General features: G+C 41.8%; 1 protein-coding gene across 10 annotated transcripts in view; it reads left to right on the top strand.

Moving 5' to 3' along the window:
- Positions 1-22,352, top strand: part of GBF1 (golgi brefeldin A resistant guanine nucleotide exchange factor 1) — a 127,749-nt gene that overhangs the window by 79,919 nt on the left and 25,478 nt on the right. For all 10 annotated transcript variants that reach the window (XM_059169093.1, XM_059169092.1, XM_059169089.1 and 7 more), the window contains exons 4-7: positions 14,034-14,165; positions 19,888-20,006; positions 20,536-20,644; positions 21,160-21,220. In XM_059169093.1, coding sequence (XP_059025076.1) covers positions 14,034-14,165; positions 19,888-20,006; positions 20,536-20,644; positions 21,160-21,220 — 421 coding nt within the window. The remainder of the gene's footprint in view (positions 1-14,033; positions 14,166-19,887; positions 20,007-20,535; positions 20,645-21,159; positions 21,221-22,352) is intronic.

The following is a 22,352-nucleotide window of genomic DNA, read 5'->3' as shown; positions in this document are numbered from 1 at the left end:
AGATATTGTTGGGGAAACAGGTGTTGGCTGAACTCGGGTTCTGTCCCATGTTTTCTGAACATGGTTGTTTCCCAATGCTTTCAGGATTGCTCCTCCAGATTCAGCTGTGTTAAAGGTTCCCTGGGTACCTTTCAGAACAAATAATGTGACTTCTCAGAGTACTGCTGTTTCCAAAAATGTTCTTTTTCATTCTCCAGCTTACAAACATGTCTTTTTTTTTTTTTAAGATTTTATTTATTCATTTGATAGAGAGACAGCGAGAGAGGAAACACAAGGATGGGGGAGTGGGAAAGTGAGAAGCAGGCTTCCCACTGAGCAGGGAGCCCGACTCGGGGCTCAATCCCAGGTGACTGAGCCACCCAGCCCCCCCAGCAACATATCTTTAGAGACAGCAATGGCAAGTGGCTAGAATACTTGTCCTGACTCTTATGATTACATGTTTCATGTCTTTATTTTCCCCATCTGTAAAATGGGAAGTGTACATTATTCTCCAGTTCTTGAGCCCATTAGGAGAAAGGGGATCTGAGGCAGAATAAGATTCCTTAGTCTTAGTGTCACTAAGAATTTATGATCTGCTGCCATAGAAACCATTTTCAGCTGTTGGAGAAAAATGAATAAATAGGATTCTGTACACTTAAGGGACAGGGAAAGACTGCTACCAGTCCTGTAATTGATACTCTTTGAGACTCTCTGATTCTTCTCCAAAAGTTTTGGCTGTTGACCCTTTGGTCTTTTCCATATCTGTAGACTTTGCTAATGTCAGTTAAGAATTTAGTTCTTTTTTATTTCCTTTTACTTCCCATTCAGGGCCCCTAGAGGAGACCTGACAGGGTGGTAATTGATAATAAACCTGTAATTGTCTTCTCTTCTTGCTGCCATCAAACACTGGAACTTTTTACAAGACTGGGAGAAGAATTTGGATTGAAAAAGTTGCTCCAAGTGTAATGACTGCATAAAGTTGGGGTGAATTGTTCTCTTTTAAAGTATAGCAACAGAAGTTTTTAATTTCTCCTGGGCTTTCAAATTGCCTGCTTAAGTTTGGGCTTGGTCTTGTACAATGTATGCAGAAAACGGCAAGGCAGAGTGAAGGACCAGAGCAGCTCTGGCTTTTGCCTGTACGTTACAACCTAATTGCTTTCCTTTCAATATGTGCCAATTTCCTCTAGAAGGAGAAAACTGGTGTTTATAGAGTTGATACACATCAAACTTTGCTCTCAATAAGACAGATGGATCAGTCTGTCCTCCGGCCTCTGCAGTACATTTGAGGCCAGTCCCTTTGGGCCTCATTTAGCCCTGCCAGCCTTGTTAAAGGGGCTTCACTCTTCCTTTTGGATTAGGAGGCAACCTGGGCAAACCTGATGCTTAATTCGTGTGGCAGTACTAAAATCAATAGCTAACAGTGTTTAGTCATTGGATAGGAGGAGGAAAGGTAGAGAAGAAACTTCAATTCCAGGATAGTTGAGTTTTGAATTTTTATTTGCCATCCAATTCATGCAGTTTATAAATATATCTAGTAGTAAACCTGTAACAGCAATAGCATGGTATAATATTAAAGAACATAATACAGTGTTTAAGAGTATGGACTTTGGGGGCACCCGGGTGGCTCAGTCATTAAGTGTCTGCCTTGGGATTGGGTCATGATCCCAGGGTCCTGGGATCGAGCCCCTCTCCCTGCTCAGTGGGAGGCCTGCTTCTCCCTCTCCCCCTGCTTGTGTTCCCTCTCTCGCTGTGTCTCTCTGTGTCAAATAAATAAATAAAATCTAAAAAAAAAGAAAAAAAGAGTACAGACTTTGGAAGCTAGAAAAGACCTGGCTCTAAATTCTGGCTCTTTCATTTATTGTGTGATCTTGGGCAAGTCTCTTAACCTCCTAGTGCCTTGATTTATTTATTCATTTCTTCCTTCCTTCCTTCCTTCCTTAAAAGAGAGAGCAAGCAGGGGAGGAGGAGAGAGAAAGAATCTTAAGCGGCTCCACACTCAGCAATGCTGAGCCTGACTGAGTGCTTGATCTCACCACCCTGAGATTATGACCTGAGCCGAAATCAAGAGTCAGACGCTTAACTGACTGGACTGTTAAGGTGCCTGAGTCTTGGTTTCTTTATCTGTAAAATGGAACAGTAATACTGTTTCTCAGAGTTATTGGGAGGATAAAATAATCTATGTGTAACAGTTATGCTTAGTAATCTGTGTAGCTGTTTCTGATGTCTGAGTCAAATTAAGGTGGTTGTCCTTTGCAGTGAAATAGGATTCTTCTTATAAGGGTGGTAGATAGCAGCTCCTGGCAACAAGCTAAACTGGCTATTGAGGTTGGGTTGGCCACTGAGGGCTAGGATTGGCCTAAAAAATGAATAGTCCTAAAGAGGTTTTTTGTTTTTAAGATTTTATTTATTTATTTGAAAGAGGGAGCACGAGAAGGGGGAAGGTCAGAGGGAGAAGCAGATTCTCCACTGAGCAGGGAGCTCAAAGCAGGACTCAATCCCAGGACTCCAGGATCATGACCTGAGCTGAAGGCAGTTGCCCAACCAACTGAGCCACCCAGGCACCCCTTAAAGAGTTTTTTTTTGAAGGATCAAGTGTTAGAAATAATTTGCCTTTCTTAGTGTAAGTGGTTGGTACTGTTATCTTCTACTGCAGGCCCATGGATTCACATTGTACCTAGATGTGGTAGCGATTAACCCATCATCATATTTTGTTTCTTAAGGGTCATAATATCAAAGATAATCAGCCTCCCTCCCAAATCTAAAGGTGCCTTGAGAAACTAGGCATTTCAGACAGATCTGGGAACTTTAGGTGATAGCTAAGAAAAGAGGATCTACTGTCAGGAGCTTAGAGAAACAAACTGGGTTTGCTTTTCCCCCAGGCTTCCTTTGTAACAGACTGTCTGCATTCATGTGCACTTATTCCCAAACTGTATTTTGCATTTTATAAGTTTTAGGAATCTAAAGGAGCCTTAAAGAATTTAGTTAAACTACCACCACCACCACCACCTTCCCTAAGGAAAACTCTGTGGATGAGAAATCTATGGGCCAGAGAAGGGAAGTGTTTGCCTGTGATGGGCCAAGACTGGGCCAAGTGCATTTCTTTATTTTATTTCTCCTCTTATATAGAGCAAGGTTGCAAAGGCTTATCTGGGTTTTACCCTTAAGCTTGGAAGGGAATAAATTTCTCTGCAAGCTGCCCCTTGTCAGTATTCCTTCAAGTCAGTTCCTCAAGTCAAGCCTAAATTCCCACGTACCCATTTGAAATTTGGAAATAGAGGCATGACAGGTGTGGCAGATACTTCAGAGGCTTCTGGCTTTACCAAAGTTTAGTTTTGCTCATCCTTTGGACCACTACTCTCGATGTCCTCTAGTGACCACAAAGAGTACAGCTTCTTCCTACTGAACTTAACAGTATCTCAGAAATTCTGAGATCATTCCCAATCTTACTCTGACTTTTACCAAAAATATTCCTGGGTATAACATAGTTAGAGAAGTAGAATATGAGGACCTGACCGTTTTTCTTAAAATAAAATGTCCAGGCGTAAACAGAAAAGCCAAAAACCAGAAAGTTTTTTGTGTTCAAATAATTTTGTTCTGTGTCTCTTAATACAGAAATATCAGGAGGGGTAAATTAACTTGACTTTTGTTTATATCATGCTCTGATTTATTAGTCTGTTATATACATGATCCATCTTGCAAATGATGATATTCTGTCTCCAGGAACATGAGCCAGTATTTGAAGGATGAAGAGCAAGGATGGGAGCAGGCTGGTGACCCTCTAGAAAGCAAGAAGGGAGAAGTAGGCTCTGAGGGCAAAAGGGTCGAGACAGGCATTTCTGAGGCCAAATGGTGTTGAAATAATATACCACAGGCCTTTTTCCTTGTCAGCGTAATCCAATTGAGAATGCCCAACCGCCCCTGACAAGAGTCACTCAGGAGTGAAGAGCTTCACTACCAGGGAAAGCAGCTTATGTGTGCATTTTGGCTCAGGAATGTGCCAGCCCCATGCTGGCCAAATGAGAAAAGGCTGCTGCAGGCTGGAGAACCCCAACCTCGTGGGAGGATAGTGACTGTTCCCCTATAGGCTAAGAAGAGAGTGTTCCCTTTTGTCTAAAGGCAGTGCTTGATGCCACATGTTGAGACCTTTGGCATAGATTATCAGTGAGGGTGGCAGCTCTGACGTAAAAAGAGAAAACAGTGTCAGGATTCATTCCCTTTTGGACAGGTCAGCTCATCATCTAGAAAGACAAGAGACTTGGGGGACATCTGCAGATTCTCAGACTGATGCCAGCCCGAACTGACACTTCTCTGTTTTAATATCGAAATATAGGGAGTTGAACCACCTGCTCACTGCTGTTGAACAGAGTATGAGGGGAACATCACAAGACATCTCTAAAGGGTTTCCCTTTGCTTGGTGTTGAAGTGGTTCATGAGCTTCTCCAAAATCAGTTTAATAATTCTTGTTTTAATTGTTCTTATTCAGCACTGATTAGCCAGAAGAAGGACTCAAATTTCGTTTTAGAAGCAGGTGGCCTAGTCCTAGAAGGATCGCGTGTTTTTTTCTTCAATGAGGAGTTGCATTTCCCCTCCTTATACTCCTTCCTTTTTTTTCCATCCCATCTTGGAACATGAACCAGTCACCTTCAGAGTACCCCTCTACCTGATCTGCACTCTCTGTTTACTGGACTGTTTGTACCTTGAAGTTGACAGCCTTCCAGGGCGGGAATTTTGGCTGCTTGGCAGCGGTGTCAGATGTCTCCTTGGTTGTGGAATTATTCAGCCTGCTTACTATGAGCAGCATCATGGCACCTTCCCCTGAAGGACTCAGACAGCTTTTCTCACTCTTCTGAAGAAGATCTAGACAATTGATTCTCATTTGCCAGGCAGACTGAGCCAGGAGGCAGAACACCAGAAACTTTTTTATTCTGACTTCATAAGAAGCAGTGAAGTTGAATAGCTAGGACCACAGATTTAGGAGTCACATGAACCTGGATTTGATTCTCATTTCCACCACTTGTTAGCTGGTGGGTAGATCTACTTTCTCAGTCTCATTTTCATTTTCAAATGAGGATAATTATGAAGAGATAAGATATATAAGGTGCTTAGCACATGGGCTGGCACAAGGTAATAAATAGTAGCTGCTATTATTATTGTTATTTTTATCTCTTCTAAAAAGAGGATGAGTATTTCACTCATTTGTTTAAAAAAGGGAAGCCTCTTCCTTTCTCTGATAACTATACATACCTTGGAGAAAGCTGAAATTCTCAAATTAAAGGGGCTATCCTACATTGCACCATACATAAATAACAACCACTAGTTATCTTGGTATCTATCCTTAATTTTTATCTCTTTTAGTAGTTTAGTAACCAAAGATAGAAGGCTTACCTTTGAAGTTTTTGATATTTACTTAGATCTTAAGAAATAAAACTGAGGGATGCCTGGGTGCCTCAGTTGTTAAGTGTCCGCCTTCGGCTCAGGTCATGATCCCAGGGTTCTGGGATCAAGTCCTGCATCAGACTCCTTGCTTGGCCAGGAGCCTGCTTCTCCCTCTCTCTGATCCTCCCACTGCTTTGCTCTCTGTCTCTCTCTCTGACAAATAAATAAGTAAAATCTTTAAAAAAGAAAGAAAAAGAAGGGAGGGAGGGAGAAAACTGAATTGGGGCACCTGAGTGGCTCATTCGGTTGAGTGTCCAACTCTTAATTTCAGCTCAGGTCATGATCTCAGGGTCATGGGTTTGAGCCCTGCGTCGAGCCCTGCATCGGGTTCCATACTCAGAGTGGAGTCGGCTTGTCTCTCTCCCTCTGCTCCTGCCCCTACTTGTGTGCTTGTGCTATTTCTCTTTCTAAAATAAATAAAATCTTTTAAAAAGTAAATTGAACTTAAAATAACTTATAGTATTAAGAACCCTGGACTGGGACCCAGAACTAAAAAACTAGAAAAATACTATCTTACTTATATTTTATACATTTGCTCTATTCCTTGCATTGTACAATGTATTTTACATGCATTAAATGAGATAATTTATGTGAATTGCTGAGCACAGTACCTGACACATTAGTATATGCTTAATAAATGTTAGCTGCTGTTATTTTAAAATATAATTTATTTTAATTCTTTAACACCTGTTTTACAGGTGATAAAACACAGGCTTTGAAAAATTTAGTATCTATTACACAGCCATTAAGTTGCCCAACTGGAATCTAAATCCAATTCAAAAGCCTATGTTTTCACCTAGAACCCTCAACTTCTAGTCCTGGTTCCAGTACTAACTGACTTTCTAGCATTTTACAAATTACTTAACCTTTCTCAATCTTTTTTGTTTTTTAAAGTTTTTATTTATTCATTTGAGAGAGAGAGAGAAACAAAGCACAAGCAGGGTGAGAGGCAGAGGGAGGGAGAGAAGCAGACTCCCTGCTGAGCTGGGAGCCCAACAAGGGGCTGGATTCCAGAACCCGGAGATCATGACCTGAGCTGAAGGCAGAGGCTTAACCATCTGAGCCACCCCAGCACCCCAAGCTTTCTAAATCCAAATTATCTCATTTGTAAATTATTTTTAGGGCCTATCTTAGCCATAATATCCTAGGATCTGAAGGATTTTCTGGAATGACCAGTTGAAAATTTGGCTTTATTTTTCTAGAGCACTGTTACTCAAAGTATAATCTATAAACCATTTTGGGTTCACAAACTTGTGCTTAGTACATGATGAAATGTGTATAGAAATTGAGGGAAAGCATTTAGAAATTTTTATAACATCTTGACAGTATTTTTATATATTAATTCTAATAATAAAATGGATTTATATCTTTGTTTTTATAATTTCATTCTCTAGCAGTTCATTTTATTATAGATTTTTTATTTTTATTTTTTAAAGATTTTATTTATTAGATAGACAGTGAGAGAGGGAACACAAGCAGAGGGTGCGGGAGAGGGAGCAAGCAGGCTTCCTGCCGAGCAAGGAGCCTGACGTGGGCCTTGATCCCAGGACCCTGGGATCATGAGCCAAAGGCAGATACTTAACGACTGAGCCACCCAGGCATGCCTTTATTGTAGTTTATAAAATGGTGGTCTGCAGTGGATTGACATAAAGGAAAAAATAAATTGGCCCTAACCACAGACTGTTTGAGAAGCACTGTTTTAGAGGACCATCTGAAGATCTTAACAGAATTTTTGAATTGAAATTCCAGGGCTGTTTTTTTTTTTTTTTGGTTTTGTTTTGTTTTAAGCGTGTTTACAAAGAGGTACCTGTTAAATTAGAAATGTCTCACTAGTGGTACCCTGCTAGTAGCTCAGTCTCTCCTGCCATATCTGAACCCCTACCACCACTAAAAGCTGCACGTGGTGTTCCTGTTAGAGTGTCTCTGATGCTCCTAGCAATCACCAGTTGAACCTAGAGAGCAAAACTCCAATTCTGCCTAGACCAGATGCTTGGAAAAGTTAATTTTATATATCACAATTCTCTTTTTTAGGGGTATGGGTATGAGGGTGATAGTGAAGGTTCCTGGTGGGCTAATTAAAAACTCCAGCTCTGGGGCATCTGGCAGGCTCAGCTGGTGGAGCGTGTGGCTGTTGATCACAGGGTTGTGAGTTCAAGCTGCACATTGAGTATAGAGAATACTTAAAAATAAAATCTTTTTTAAAAGTCCAGCTCTTCTAGTTTGCCATCACTAAGTCTCCATAAAGCACTGATACACAGAATAGACTTGCCAGAAGGAGTGTATTTTAGCCGTCATAGATTCTAACTACCTAATTTGACAGATGAGCTTGGGTGTCATATGTCGGCCATTGGTAGTAGTGAGAAGTAGGGAGACTGATGATCCCTGGTCCATTGACTGGATTATATACTGTACAGGGACCACATCCAGAGCCTCCAGAGAGTTTTCTGTGGGACGTTGTCCAAACCTCTATATGATATCACCCCTGCCAACTTCAGGCCTCTCATGCCATAGTGAGCTCTTTCACCTTATGAGGCAGAAGATTGGCAAATAGAATCTACCAATATAGTAAAAGAATAATACACTGAGACTAAGTGAATTTTAATCCTAGGAATACAAGGATGAGTCATTATCTGAAAATCAGTTAATCTACCATATTAACATTCTAAAAAGGGAAAATCACTTGATCATATCAATTGATGGTGAAAAGGCATTTGATAAAATATAAAATCCACTCATGATAATAAAGATTTACAAAAATACTTAAAACTAACATCATACTTTAGGTGAAACACTGAATGCATTTACTCTAAAATTGATAGCAAGAAAAATGTCCACTTTCATAGCACTGGAAGTCCCACCAAGTGGCATGTAATTGGAAAGGAAGAAATAAAACTGTTTGCAGATGATATAATTGTTCCTGTAGACAATCCAAAGGAATCTGCAAAAACAAAAACAAAAAATCCTAGAACTAATAAGTGAGTTTCATAAGGTCACAGGATATAAGGTCAACACACAAAAATCAGTCACATTTCGTCTCTTTGGTCTTGGCTGCACAAATGAAATGATGAAGGGAGTAGCATTTGGAAAGGGTCTCAGGAAGATGCACACATTGTGTTGCCACTGTGGCTCTAAGGCCTGCCACCGTCAGAAGTCAGCCTATGGCAAATGTGGCAATTCTGCCAAGCAGAAGAGAAGTATAACTAGAGTGCCAAGGCTAAAAGACGAAATACAAGGCACCTAGTGGTGCCTTCAGTTAAGCATCCAACTCTTGCTTTTGGCTCAGGTTGTGATCTTGTGGTGATGAAATTGAGCCCTGCACTGGGCTCAACACTCAGTGTGGAGTCTGCTTTAGTTTCTCTCTCCCTCTCCTCCCACTCCCCTCATGCATGTGTTCTCTTGCACGTGCTCTCGCTCTCAAATAAATAAATAAATCTTAAAAGCAGAACAAAACAAAAATGAACTCCCACCTGGTTGAATGAGGCACCCCAAAATTGTATACTGCAGATTTAGGCATGGATTCCATGAAGGAATAACACCCAAGCCCAAGAGGGCCACTGTCGCAGCATCCAGTTCTTCTTAAGGATTTCAATGATTGGTCACAATAAATATTGTGATTTAAAACAACAACAAAAAATCAGTCACATTTCTATATACTAAAAATGAACTTTTGGAAACTGAAATTGATACATAATACCATTTACAAACATACCAAATAAAATATACATCTAACAAAACATACAGAATCTGTATGCTAAAAACTATAATACAGTGGTGAAGGGAATGAAGAATATATAGAGAGACTACCATGTCCATGGATTGAGAGTCACAACTTTGTAAAGATGGCATTTCTTCCCAAACTAATTTATAGACTCAGTGCAATTCCTGTCAAATTCCCAGCAAGATTTTTTGTAAATATAGACAAATTTATGTTGAAATGGAAAGGCAAAGGAACTAGAATGCTGATAGCAGTATTGAAAAATAATAAAGTTGGAGGGATTATCTCACCTGATTTTAAGACTTCGAATATAATTAATTAAGATAATTTAAGTTTAGAGAGTTAGACACACAGATCAATGAAACAGAGAACCCACAATATACTTATAAAAATAAGGCCAGTTAATGATTGGCAAAGTCCAATAACAATTCAGTGAGGAAAGATTTTTTTTCAATAAATGTTGTTGGAACAATTAAACATCCATATAGGGAGGGGGAGAACATCCATGCAAACCTCACACATTATAGAAAAATTAACTCAGGGATGCCTGGGTGGTTCAGTTGGTTAAGCAGCTGCCTTCGGCTCAGGTCATGATCCCAGCATCCTGGGATCGAGTCCCACATCAGGCTCCTTGCTTGGCAGGAAGCCTGCTTCTCCCTCTGTCTGCCATTCTGTCTGCCTGTGCTTGCTCTCTCTCCCTCTCTCTCTCTGACAAATAAAATCTTTAAAAAAAAAAAAAGAAAGAAAGAAAGAAAAGATAAGAAAAATTAACTCAAAATAGATCACATGTAAAAAAAAAAAAAAAGCATAAACCTTTATATCTTTCAGAGGAAAAGATAGGAAAAATCTTCATAGCCTGGGATTAGGCAAAGAGTACTTAGATACGACACCAAAAACACAACGCACTAAAGAAAAAAATTGATATACCAGACTTCATCAAAAGTAAAAATGTCTGTTCTATGAGAGATACCGTTAAGAGACTGAAAAGACAAGCTACAGACTGGGAGAAAATATTTGTAGATCATTGAACTGCCAATAAAAGACTGAATCCAGAATAAATAAAGAAGTCTCTAAACTCAACAGTAAGAAAACAATTCAACTTAAAAAATGGGGTCAAGGGGCGCCTGGGTGGCTCAGTGGGTTAAAGCCTCTGCCTTCAGCTCAGGTAATGATCCCAGAGTCCTGGGATCGAGCCCCACGAGCCCACATCGGGCTCTCTGCTGAGCAGGGAGCCTGCTTCCTCCTCTCTCTCTCTGCCTGCCTCTGCCTACTTGTGAACTCTGTCTGTCAAATAAATAAATAAAATCTTAAAAAAAAAAAAAAAATGGGGTCAAGACTTGAACAGACACAGACACGTCGACCAAAAAGAATACATGGATGGCAAATAAGCACATAAAAAAGATGTTCAGTGTCACTAGCCATTGGGGAAATGCAGATTTAAACCACACAGAAGATATCATTACCTGCCTATGAGGATGGCTTAAATAAAAATACTGAAAATACCAAGTGCCGGAGAGGACATGGAGAAACCAGAATTCTCATTGCTGGTGGGACTGCAAAGTGACACAGAAAACTCTGGAAGACAGTTTGGCAGTTTCTTACAAAGCTAAACATACACTTACCCTTTGACCCAGAAATCCCCCTCCTGAGTGTCTATCCTAGAGAAATGCAAACTGCTGTTCTTCACACAAGAACCTGTATACAAACGTTGATAGCAGCTTTATTCAAAACTGTCTCAAACTGGAGAAGCCAAATGCCCTTTAACTAGTGAATGGATGAACTGTGGTGCATACACCCTGTGGAGTACCACACAACAATAAAAAGGGAACAAACCGCTGAGCAGCAGTTTAGGTGAAGGCATCATGCTGAGTGAAAGAAGCCAGTCTCAAAAGTAACATACTGTATGATTTCATTTTATGACCTTGATAAAACTGGTGATGGAGAATACATTAGTGGTTGACAGTGGTTGGAGTGGGGAGGAGGGTGTGACTACAAAGAGACAAAAGGGAGTTTTCTGGGTGATGAAACTGTTCTGTAGCCCTGTTGTCACACCATCACAGTGGTTGCAGGAATCTATATATGTTCTATAAAATTTTAGAACACAATGCCAGAAAGAGTTGGTTTTACCAAATTAAAAAATGCACATGGCTCTGGAAGTGTCAAGCCATGGCTGTGAAATTTCCCTAGTCTTTCACCATGAAGGAAGACATAAGAAAGTATAGTTACAGCAACTGGATGAAAGCTCAGAAAATGTTTCATTTCCCACCTCTTAATTAAGGATTATTTTTCCATCTAGACTTTTATATCTCAACTGTACCAACCATGACCATATTTTTTAAGTGACAGACCAAAACATATATAATAGTTAACGTTCCTAAGGCAGCAAAACTAGATGACTTTATATATTTTAATATGCTTTACAAAAGTATTTGATATATTTCAGTTTTTCCTAGTATTTTTATTCCTTGCATCTCAGCCCTCTACTACCTCACACACACAAAGGTTTTTCTCGCAAATTGTACATCTCTAGGTGGGGGTAGGTGGGGGATAAGAAGCAGGTTTTATACAGCTGATGTGATCACTGTACATACAGGCTTGGAAAATGCTACCCAATCTGCCAATTAATTAAGCATTAATCTGAGGAGCAGCCGGGCCCAGGGAATGTTTACTGAAAGGGAGTTGTGGTAGGAATTGAGTGGGAGGCTCCCTACATTTGCATGAAAATGAAAGTACTTAGAAAACCCAGCTTTCTTTTGTGTCTGAAGGTGGGCAGCCTTGACCATGTCCCTTAATCTTTCTGGGCAATTTAGGAATCCTTTTAGTGAGCTGGTCTCTGGAAAATAAAAGCATTGCAGACTCTAGAAAACAAACTCTATAGAGTAGGGTAGAGAGCAAGTCCAGTGCAGTATTACTTCTTAGATCTGGAATGAAGCCTTCTAAATTTGGGAGTTTGTGCTGGTAGTTAGGTAAAATAGACGGAATGGTTTCACAAGTTTTGAAACCATGTATATAGACTGCATTTAAATCCCAGCTCTGCCTCTTATTAGCTTTGTGATTTGGGGCCAATCATGTAGTTTATCTAAGCCTTATTTTTCTCATCTGTGAAATAAAGATTATGAATTGCTCCTTCATCTCAGAGCAGTTAGCCCTTTGGTTTGCTCCAGGCAGAAAGGAAGCCAGAGTGGTTAGGACCTTCCAAGATTACAAACTGTCTCCAAAAATAGGGACTGTGCAGCCTTTTGTTCTTCTTAGGCTTATTTTTCAGCAAGGGACTAGAAACCTCAGGGTTTTCCCTTACCTACCTGGGATAAGCTACATTTTTATCTCTAAGAGAGGTAACCTTGACCCTAACAGCAGAATAAAGGACAGTAGCTCATCCTAGGACCTGTTTGGCCAACTTGAGATGATGTTTATCTATATGTCACCAGGAGGAGTGGTGAAATGGACATGGAAAATTGATCCAACAGTAGTTGCTGCTGTTAAAGAATCACTTTTAATTTTTAAATTATGGATATACATATATATATATACATATATATATTATGTATATGTATTGGATATATTATGGATATACATATATATATATATGTATATATATCAAAATTTACCATCTTGGGGCACCTGGGTGGCTCAGATGGTTGAGTGTCTACCTTGGCTCAGGTTATGGAGCTCCACGTCGGGCACCCCCCAGGTCGGACTCCCCTCAGGTCAGGCTCCCAGCTCAGCAGGAAGTCTGCTTCTCCCTCTCCTTCTGCCTTTCCCCCTGCTGTCTCTCTCTCTCAAATGAACAAATAAAATCTTAAAAGAAAAGAAAAGAAAAAGGCCAATGTGGGGCTTCAACTCAAGACCGTGAGATCAAGACCTCCAAGGGCCCTGGGATCAAGTCCCTCATCGGGCTCCTTGGTATGCAGGGAGTCTGCTTTTCCCTCTGCCTCTGTCTCTTGCTATCTCTCAGACAAATAAGTAAAATCTTAAAAAAAAAAAAAAAAAAAAGTTGCATGCTTAATTTACCAAGCCACCCAGGTACCCCTATTGCTACTTTTCTTTTTTTAAAGATTTTATTTACTTGACAGAGAAAAGAGAGATCACAAGTAGACAGAACAGCAGGCAGGGTCTGGGGTGGGGGGAGCAGGCTTCCCGCTGAGCAGAGAGCCTGATGTGGGGCTTGATCTCAGGACCCTAAGATCATGACCCGAGCCCAAGGCAGAGGCTTAACCTGCTGAGCCACCCAGGCACCCCTATTGCTACTTTTTAAAGCATGATAATGATACTGTGGGTTTGTGTTTTTTTTTTTTTTAAGATAGATAGATTGATTGATTGATTGATTGATTGATTTAGGAGCGCACATGCAGGAGGGGCAGGAGAGTGAGGGAGAGAATCTCAAGCAGACTCCATGCTACGCATGATGCTGGGCTTCACCCCACACTCCTAAAATCACCACCCAAGCTGAAACCAAGAGTTGGATGCCTAACTGACTGCCATCTAGGTGCCCTGATACTGTGGGGTTTTTTTTTTAACTTTTTAATTTTTGAGCTACATACTAAATATTTTACAGATGAAATGATACAGTGTCTGTGATTTGATTTAAGGTAATCCAGAGAAAGGAAGATTGACCCAGTAACTAAGAATTCTAGCTGTATGGCACAGACAAGAAGGGCCTTTTTCTAGCTTTTGTCAGATGGCATCCCTTCATTTCTTTCCTTTTTTAAAAGATTTTATTTATTTATTCATGAGAGAAAGAGACAGAGGCAGCTGGAGAAACAGACTCCCTACTGAGCAGGCAGCCCAATGTGGGACTCAATCCCAAGACCCTTGGATTATGACCTGAGCCGAAGGCAGACTATTAACTGACTGAGCCACCCAGGTACCCGGCATCCCTTCATTTCTGTTTCTTTTCTTGCAGAACTCTCAGAAATTGAGCCCAATGTGTTCCTCCGTCCATTTCTGGAAGTGATTCGCTCTGAAGATACCACTGGCCCTATCACTGGACTGGCGCTCACCTCTGTCAACAAGTTTCTGTCCTATGCACTCATAGGTAAGAGCTCAGTCCTTGTTGGATGACCACAACACTTCATTTCCTGCCTCTCCTGGGGTAGTCAAGCTTTAGGTAATGAGCTGGTAGTACTGGAAAGTTTCTCCTAGCCATCTGTTTCCTTGTAGGAGAGAAGTAAGACTGTTACTGGTTACTTATCATGCTAATTGACTCAGGTTATAGAGAGTGCCGAGGAGGTGGGGGTTTCCTTGGGACTCTGGTTTCTTTATACTTTGGAGGGAATTAAGAGTATGGTGCCTGGTGCACTTGGAGGTTTAATTTGGTTTCTTTTTAAAGTTATTTTTCAAATACGGTGCATGCTTATTTTAAGAAGATAAACAGTGGAGAGGTGACTAAAAGAAAAATTAGTGGTATCTCCTCTCACTGTTCCTTCTTCTTTAGGTAAATCATGTTGACAGACTGGTTTGAATCTTTCTATACCTTTCTCTACATGTATATAAACATGTACCATTTAAAAAATAAGAGTTTTAAAAAATTTTAAATTTAAAAACTGGGGGCGCCTGCGTGGCTCAGTGGGTTAAAGCCTCTGCCTTCAGCTCAGGTCATGATCCCTGGGGGTCCTGGGATCGAGTCCCACATCGGGCTCTCTGCTCAGCAGGGAGCCTGCTTCCCTTCCTTTCTCTCTGCCTGCCTCTCTGCCTACTTGTGATCTCTGCCAAATAAATAAATAAAATCTTTAAAAAAAAATAGGAGTATGTGCTATGGATTTTCTTTTTTCACTTTATAGTATTAACTTAGAAAGATGTACATGATATAATTAGCCCTCTGATTTATTCTTTTCCCCCCAGTTTGATTGAAATATAATTGACGTATTATATTAGTTTTAGGTATACGACATAATGACTTAGTATACATATGTTATAAATGATTACCACATTAAATTCTAGTTAACACTTATCACCTCATATGGTTTCATTTTTTTTTCTTGTGATGAGGACTTTTAAGATCTCCTCTTTTAGCAACTTTCTTTTTTTTTTTTTTTTTTTTATCTTATTTATTGATTTGACAGAGAGAGAGACACAGCAAGAGAGGGAACAAAGCAGGAGTAGTGCGAGAGGGCAAAGCAGGCTTCCTGCTGAGCAGGGAGCCTGATGTGAGGCTCCAGCCCAGGACCCTGGGATCACGACCTGAGCCGAAGGCAGACACTTAACTACTGAGCCACCCAGGCGCCCCTTAGCAACTTTCAGATATGCAGTGTAGTATTTTTAAATATAGCTACAAGTTATTCATTGCATGCCTAGAATTTATATATCTTATAACTGGAAGTTTGTATATTTTTCTCTTATTATGGTAAAATACATACAATATATAAATTATCATTTTAATCATTTAAAAATATATAATTCAGTGATATTAATTACATTCACAGTGTTGTGCAATCATCACCACCATTTGTTTCCCAAACTTTTTCACCCCAGAAGAAACTCTAATCATTAGGGGACAATATACCATTTTCCCTCCCCTCAGTTCCTGGTAAGACTTTTTTTTTCTTAGTAAAGCTGGGTAATTTCCATAGTATAGATTTATCAGTCTTTCTGGTGGCTCAGTTGGTTAAGTGGCTGCTTTCAGTTTGGGTCAGGATCCCAGGGTCCTGGGGAGTCTGTTGCTCCCTCTCCCCTTCCAACCCCCCGACCCCGCTCCCCACAATGTGTGCATTCTTTCTCTCTCAAATAAATAAAATCTTCTAAAAAATATTTCTCTTATTAATATTTAATATTTAGATTGCCTATTTTGAGCCACTATAAATAATGCTGAAATAAGCATTTTTTGTTTGTTTGTTTGTTTGTTTGTTTGTTTTGTTAGAGAGAGAGCAAGCAAGTACACAAGCTGGCGGAGAGACAGAGAGGGAGAGAGAGAACCACACTCCCCATTGAGCCCGGAGCCTGATGCGGGTTTCCATTCCAGGATCCTGGGATCATGACCTGAGCAAAAGGCAGACACTTAACTGACTGAGCCACCGAGGCATACCTGAAATAAGCATTCTTGCTCATATCTCCTTATTTAATAATTTTTCTTTGGATGGCAGATTCCTGTACTTGAAATTTTTGGATTAATGGTCATGTGCATATTATATTTTTATAGGTACTGCCAGCTTGCTTTCCCAGAAGATTATAGTATTATACTCCCAATGTTTGAGAATTTCCATTTCCCCACCCTGTCACCAGCACTGAATATTAGTAGTATTCTTTGTTTTTGCTAATTTGATTGGTGAAAACTTATTTTATTTTTCTTTTTTGGAGTTAAAAATTTGAACAACTTTTTTTTAAAGATTTTATTTATTTATTTGACAGACAAACATCACAAGTAGGCAGAGAGGGAGAGGGGGAAGCACGCTCCCCGCTGAGCAGAGAGCCTCTTATGGGTCTCCATCCCAGGACCCTGGGATCATGACTTGAGCTGAGGCAGAGACTTTAACCCACTGAGCCATCCAGGCACCCTGAACAACTTCTTTTCCTCCTATTTTTATTGAGTTGTTTTGGTTTTTCTTACTAATTTGCAGGAGTTCTTTGTGTAGTGGGGATATTAATCCATTGACTGTCATAGTATTACAAATATTTTCTCCCAATTTAGCCCAAATATTTTATCTAGTCTATTATCTCTGAATTAGTTTAGCTGTGTTTTTTGGATTCCTTTTTAGTTGGTCTTGTCACTCAGGATCCTGAATTCCTTTTCCCCTATTGCTAGCCCATGTGCAAGGGTGAGAACATAGAAAACAGGCAGCTGTCTTTGTTTCTAAGTAAGGAGACAAGAAGAGAGACAGCTCAGGCTGTAGCTAGCCACCGGGGGGGGGGGGGGGGGGGGATGGCCTTCAGTTCAGGGCAAGAAAACCCTTTATCTTTTCTAGAAAGTGGGATTTGCTTAGCTGAAGCATTCAGGATCCCTAGCAGAAATCCTAGGTGCCAGCTGGATTCTGAAGAGGTACATAAGCCTCTCCAGGCACCCTAGTCCTAGCTTCATACTTTTCCTAAGCAAAAATCAGGCCCAGCTACTTCCATCCTTGCCCTGAGCACCACCTGCAGGTCATCTCTCTCCACAGCCTCTAGCCGCCGCCTTCTGCGCTTCTTCCCTTGCTTTCTTGTCAGTGTTACTCTCTCCCCTTCCTGGGGTTGGCAGACAAGCTTGTCATTGGAGACCTCAGGCCAGATGGTCATTGGAGTTTCCTGTGGTGGGAAAAGAGAATGCTGTAGGTGGTGATTGCAGTAGGCATGAGAAAGGGGGCAGGAAGGAGTGTACGAAAGCCAGAAGGCGAAGGAGTTGAGATTGGCAGATTTCCCTGCAGTCTGCTCCAGAATGGCCAGGAAAGGAGGAAATTCTAAGGAAAGGGTCCTGAGGAAGACAAATTCTGCTAAGTGAGCCCAAACCAAACAATCTTTTGTTTAGGCTTTTCTAGAAGAAATACCCATTATCCCTCAATCCTGTGACCCAAGGCTTCTAGGATTATCTTAGGTCCTACTCCAAGGATCAGCCTTTTGTTTGGCCCCACACAGCTGCCAGACCAGAATTTGTGCCACTGGTTGCCTGGCAGGCTCTGCCTGCAGTTCTAAAAACCTGTCACTCTTACCTGCCTTTTTAGAAGATTAACTTTACTGCTTCATTCAGGCTCAGTTAAACTACTTTAACAAGGGAGATGACTGAAAGAGGGGAAGAAATAGACCCCTAGAAGCCTTATGAGGTGGGAGCAAAGCTGCAATTCACTGAGCTCCAAAATACCACATAGAACTGAGGACCTGGATTTCCTGTGCGAACAAAGGTCCTGCTGTGGACCCTGGAGGCCTGAGTAAAGATGGTCAGGCAGGGCTGTGAGAGAAGACTCAGGCCAAGGGCCTTTGGAGTATAGGATTTGCTGAGTCAGGGGCACCTGGATGGCTCAGTCGGTTGGGCCGCTGCCTTGGCTCAGGTCATGATCGCAGGGTCCTGGGGTCGAGCCCACATCAGGCTCCTTGCTCGGTGGAGAGCCTGCTTCTTCTTCTCCCGCTGCCTGCCACTCTGCCTGCTTGTGCTCTCTCCCTATCTCTCTGTCAAATAAATAAATAAAATATATTTTTTTTTAAATGGATTTTCTGAGTCAAATAAGAGAAACATGGAGAACTGGGGTGATAGAAAGAGCTGGGTCACCCATACACTGTGTATCATCCTGAAATTGGCTTCCTTCTGCATGACCTCTAAGTAACCACTCCTGATGCCAAATAGGGGCATGCTCTAAGGACAAATTGAGTCTCTGGCCAGGTGTCAGAGAGGAATTAGGACATAAGAGAAAGATGAAAATCACGTACAGTTCATGAAAATCTTCAGGCTCATGGTTGTAAGGGAAATGTTCTGGTTTCTCAGGTATCCCACCTGAACTTTAAGCTCAGGAGCTGTTAATTTTAGATACCAGGAAAGAGAAAATGATAAGATTTCTTTTAATTTCTTCCACTTAATACTAGGAGGTGCTCTTGTGTATGCCATGCCTCCTCTAGAACAACTTTTTCTGTCACTTGCAAAGCTTTGTCTTGTCCCTACCCTTTTTTCCTATTTATGCTTCCCTTTCAAGGATAATCCAGGCAGTTTACGGGACCCTTCTAGGCCTTGATGGAGGCCACTTCTTTGGCTCTCCCTTGTGGGTATTTAACACATGAATGGGAGCAGTTTCCCCACTTGGCAGCATTTGTGTTAGTTTCCAGCATGGCACTGGTTGTCTGAGGTAGCTTCTTCCCTCTTCTTATTTACTGTTGAAATTCTCTCTTCCTCCTGCTCCCCAGTCAGCCAGCCTCCAATCCTGTTTAGTTTTCTCCTTTCTGTTCTTTTGTTTTTTAAAAAGATTTTATTTATTTATTTGACACAGAGATCACAAGTAGGCAGAGCAGCAGGTGGTTGGGGAAGGGGGCAGAAGCAGGCTCCCTGCTGAGGAGAGAGCCCTCTGCGGGTCTTGATCCTAGGACCCTGAGATCATGAGCTGAAGGCAGAGGCTTAACCCACTGGGCCACCCAGGCTCTCCTGCCCCTTTCTCTTCTAATGCCTGTTTAGTTAAGCTGGTAAAATGACTCTTGCTTCATGTCATTTTATTTTAAATAAGAATGAAACCAAAGCAGGAAGAGGTCTCTGATTTGTTGTAACGTGGCACCCAGATTTAAGTATTGGCAGCAGTGACTGTCCATTTCTTTCCCCTACTTCCCAACCTCACTTGCATCTGAACACAAAACTCTAAAAGCAACCAGAGAGAGATGTGTTGAAAGAGAACACAAACAGAGAAAGGCTACAAGCTTGGTGTTCAAAGGTCTGGCCCTGTTTGGCCCTTGCTGTGGACCAAAAGCTCGTATTTCTAGGTCCTTCCTCTATGAAACAAGTAGCTTTACACCAGTAATTCCAAAGTATCCCCCCTGACCAGCAACATTAATTCCTTCCGGGATCTTGTTAGAAATGCAAATTCTCAGGCCCCACTAATGCAGAAGCTCTCAGAGTGGGCTCAGCAATTTGTATTTTTGACAAGTGTTCTGAGTCATTCTGATGTATGCTTAAGTTTGAGAACCACTGTTAGTGGGATTTGTGCTGAGGAGCTTGTTAAAGCCAGTTACGGGCGGAATTCTCAGGTAACTTAAGTAGCCATGAGGTAGGAAATTGGAGAGGAGAAAAACAAAGTCAAAGCAGTCCTTGTACAGGATATCTTGCCTTTTCTGTCTCTTCTTTCTGTACCATTTAGTCTCCCCTTTTTTTGTTGGCGCAGATCCCACTCATGAGGGCACAGCAGAGGGCATGGAGAACATGGCAGATGCTGTCACCCATGCCCGTTTTGTGGGCACAGATCCTGCCAGCGATGAGGTTGTCCTGATGAAAATCCTTCAGGTAAATGGAGAGGAAGAACAATTAGATTAATGGCCAGGAGCTGGTGCTGTCCGCTCTCCTTACCCAAGTTTGCCAGCAGCATGAAACCTTGTTTTGACTCCACCGGGGCTTATGGAGCTACTTTATTTCCAAACAAGGAGCCACTTACCCAAAGTAAAAGCTTTTTCCAAGGAAATAATTGAAAGCTTTAAATGAACTGATATCAGATACTGGAAGCCCTTAATACACCTGTACCTCTGCAGACCATATCTGCCGTCCCATCTTTTGGGATTGTGGGCTAGGGCTGGAATGAGTGCTGAATTGTGTCAGGGTCACACAGAGTAAAGGCACAGTTCCCAAGAGGAGCTCCTGGAAGATGCCCCCTACCAAAATGAAGTGAGGTCAGCATTCTTGCTAACCTCTCTTTCTTATCCTCGCGTGCTTCCATAGGAGACTAGAGGAACAGGAGGCAGCTTCTCTCCCCTCAAGTGCACCCCACTTTACCCCACCTGCTTTATTTATCATTGTATCTCCTCTTTCTTCCTGGTAGGTGCTGCGGACTCTGTTGCTGACCCCAGCGGGTGCCCACCTAACCAATGAATCTGTGTGTGAGATTATGCAGTCTTGCTTCCGGATCTGCTTTGAAATGAGGCTCAGTGGTAGGTGCTTGAATATTAGGCCTGTCATCATTTCTAGGGCCAGTGTCCATGAGTATAAATATAGGGTGCTGTCTCAACCCCGGAGAGATAGAAAACTCGGGACTTGTCCATCACCTACCTACCTTGTAGACCCATAGGGGTCTTGAAGTCTTTACTTGATTATTGTACACCTAGAATAGGAACCTTAGTTCATTGTACCAGGGCAAGAATTGGGATAGATCTCAGACTGACTCAGCCCAGGCACCAAATCTTCCTCCCTTGAGGTTTCTGGGATAGACACTAGCCTGCAACCCTTGAAAACTCTTCACTGTGCCCCCTCCTTTTTTTCCCCTGACTCAGTAGTGCCACCTAGTGGGATAGTGCAGTTGTGGCTGCCAGGCTGAGCTGGAGCTGGTTTTAATAAGTTTGGTATAATCCTTAGTAAACAAGGTTTGGAGGGGAGTCTGCTCGGAGAAGCCTCCTGATAATAGCCCAGCAAGTAATGACACCTGTGTTATTTGTTTTTGCCTGTGCAGAGTTATTGAGAAAATCCGCAGAGCACACTCTCGTAGACATGGTGCAGCTGCTCTTCACAAGGTAAACCTGCTGCTGTTTGCTTCAGCCCGGCTGCCCAGGCCTCTTGAGCCTGGCTGCTTTCACACAGCCACTTCAGGGACCTGGCCAACCCTACAGCCACTTCAGGGGCCACTGGGATTATGGATGGGGATAGTTCCCTTGGTCCAGGGTTACTGAACAAGGGAGAAGGAGGAGGGACCTGGCTTGGCCTCAGCGGGAGGCAGAGGGTTATTTGATCTAGGCTGACAGACCTTGTTTTGCTTCCCAAACTTGTGTCTGTTTCTGTGCAGGTAGCAGCTGGGAAAGGGAACCCAGAGAGGAAGCCAGATTCAAGGGAGCCTAGAATAGGATGTTGAGCTCTGTAAGGAAGCTAGGATGACCAACCTTGTTTGCCCAGACTATCCTGATTATAGCACTGAAAGTCCCTGCAAACCCTTCGGTTTCTGGCAACCCCAGACCACTGGTCACCCTAGTCAAGGCCCTCAATTTAGGGCCTAGAAGGCCTTCTCATGCTATGCCTAACTGCCTGTTTCCTATACCTTTTTTCAATAAACTGACTTTGAGAACAGTTGACTGAGGCGAGGACTTTAAAGCCTCCTGAGATGATATTAATAATGAGGATGATTATGCATCTGCGGGGCTGGGATTATTTGGGAAATCGATGTACCTTCTGCTCAATTTTGCTATGAACCTAAAACTGCTCTAAAAATTAGTTAAAAAACAAAAAAACTTCCCCATGGGATTTCATTTTGCTTTCAAATCTATAAGAAATAATTATTAATATGTACAGACTAGATCTGCCCCTGGGCCCTGCTGCAAAGTGTTCTTACTCCTCAGGCTCAGATATATTGGTTTCAAAACTCAGCCTGCCTTTAACTCCTTACTCTTTGCCCAGTCTCCCAGAGTCTTGATGGACTTCCCTCTTCCCCATCTTGCGGCGTTCATCAATACTTATCAAGAAAACACAAGTAGGAACAAGTCAGTTTAGGATGAAAAGAGCCACCACATTCCAAAGGCATTTAGTCATCTTACCCTGGTGACTACCTTCTTTTTAAGAAAGTGTCTGTATTATAAGTCCCCCAATTTCTTCTTTGATGAGGCTCTCAAAAAGATGCTTCTCTTCCCAGCTTTTCTGAGGGGCAGGGCATGCTTG

This window comes from Mustela lutreola, chromosome 4, assembly GCF_030435805.1.
Source record: "Mustela lutreola isolate mMusLut2 chromosome 4, mMusLut2.pri, whole genome shotgun sequence".
Taxonomy (NCBI): Eukaryota; Metazoa; Chordata; class Mammalia; order Carnivora; family Mustelidae; genus Mustela; species Mustela lutreola.
The sequence above is the reverse complement of the archived record's forward strand: the minus strand, read 5'-3'. Positions and strand labels throughout refer to the sequence as shown.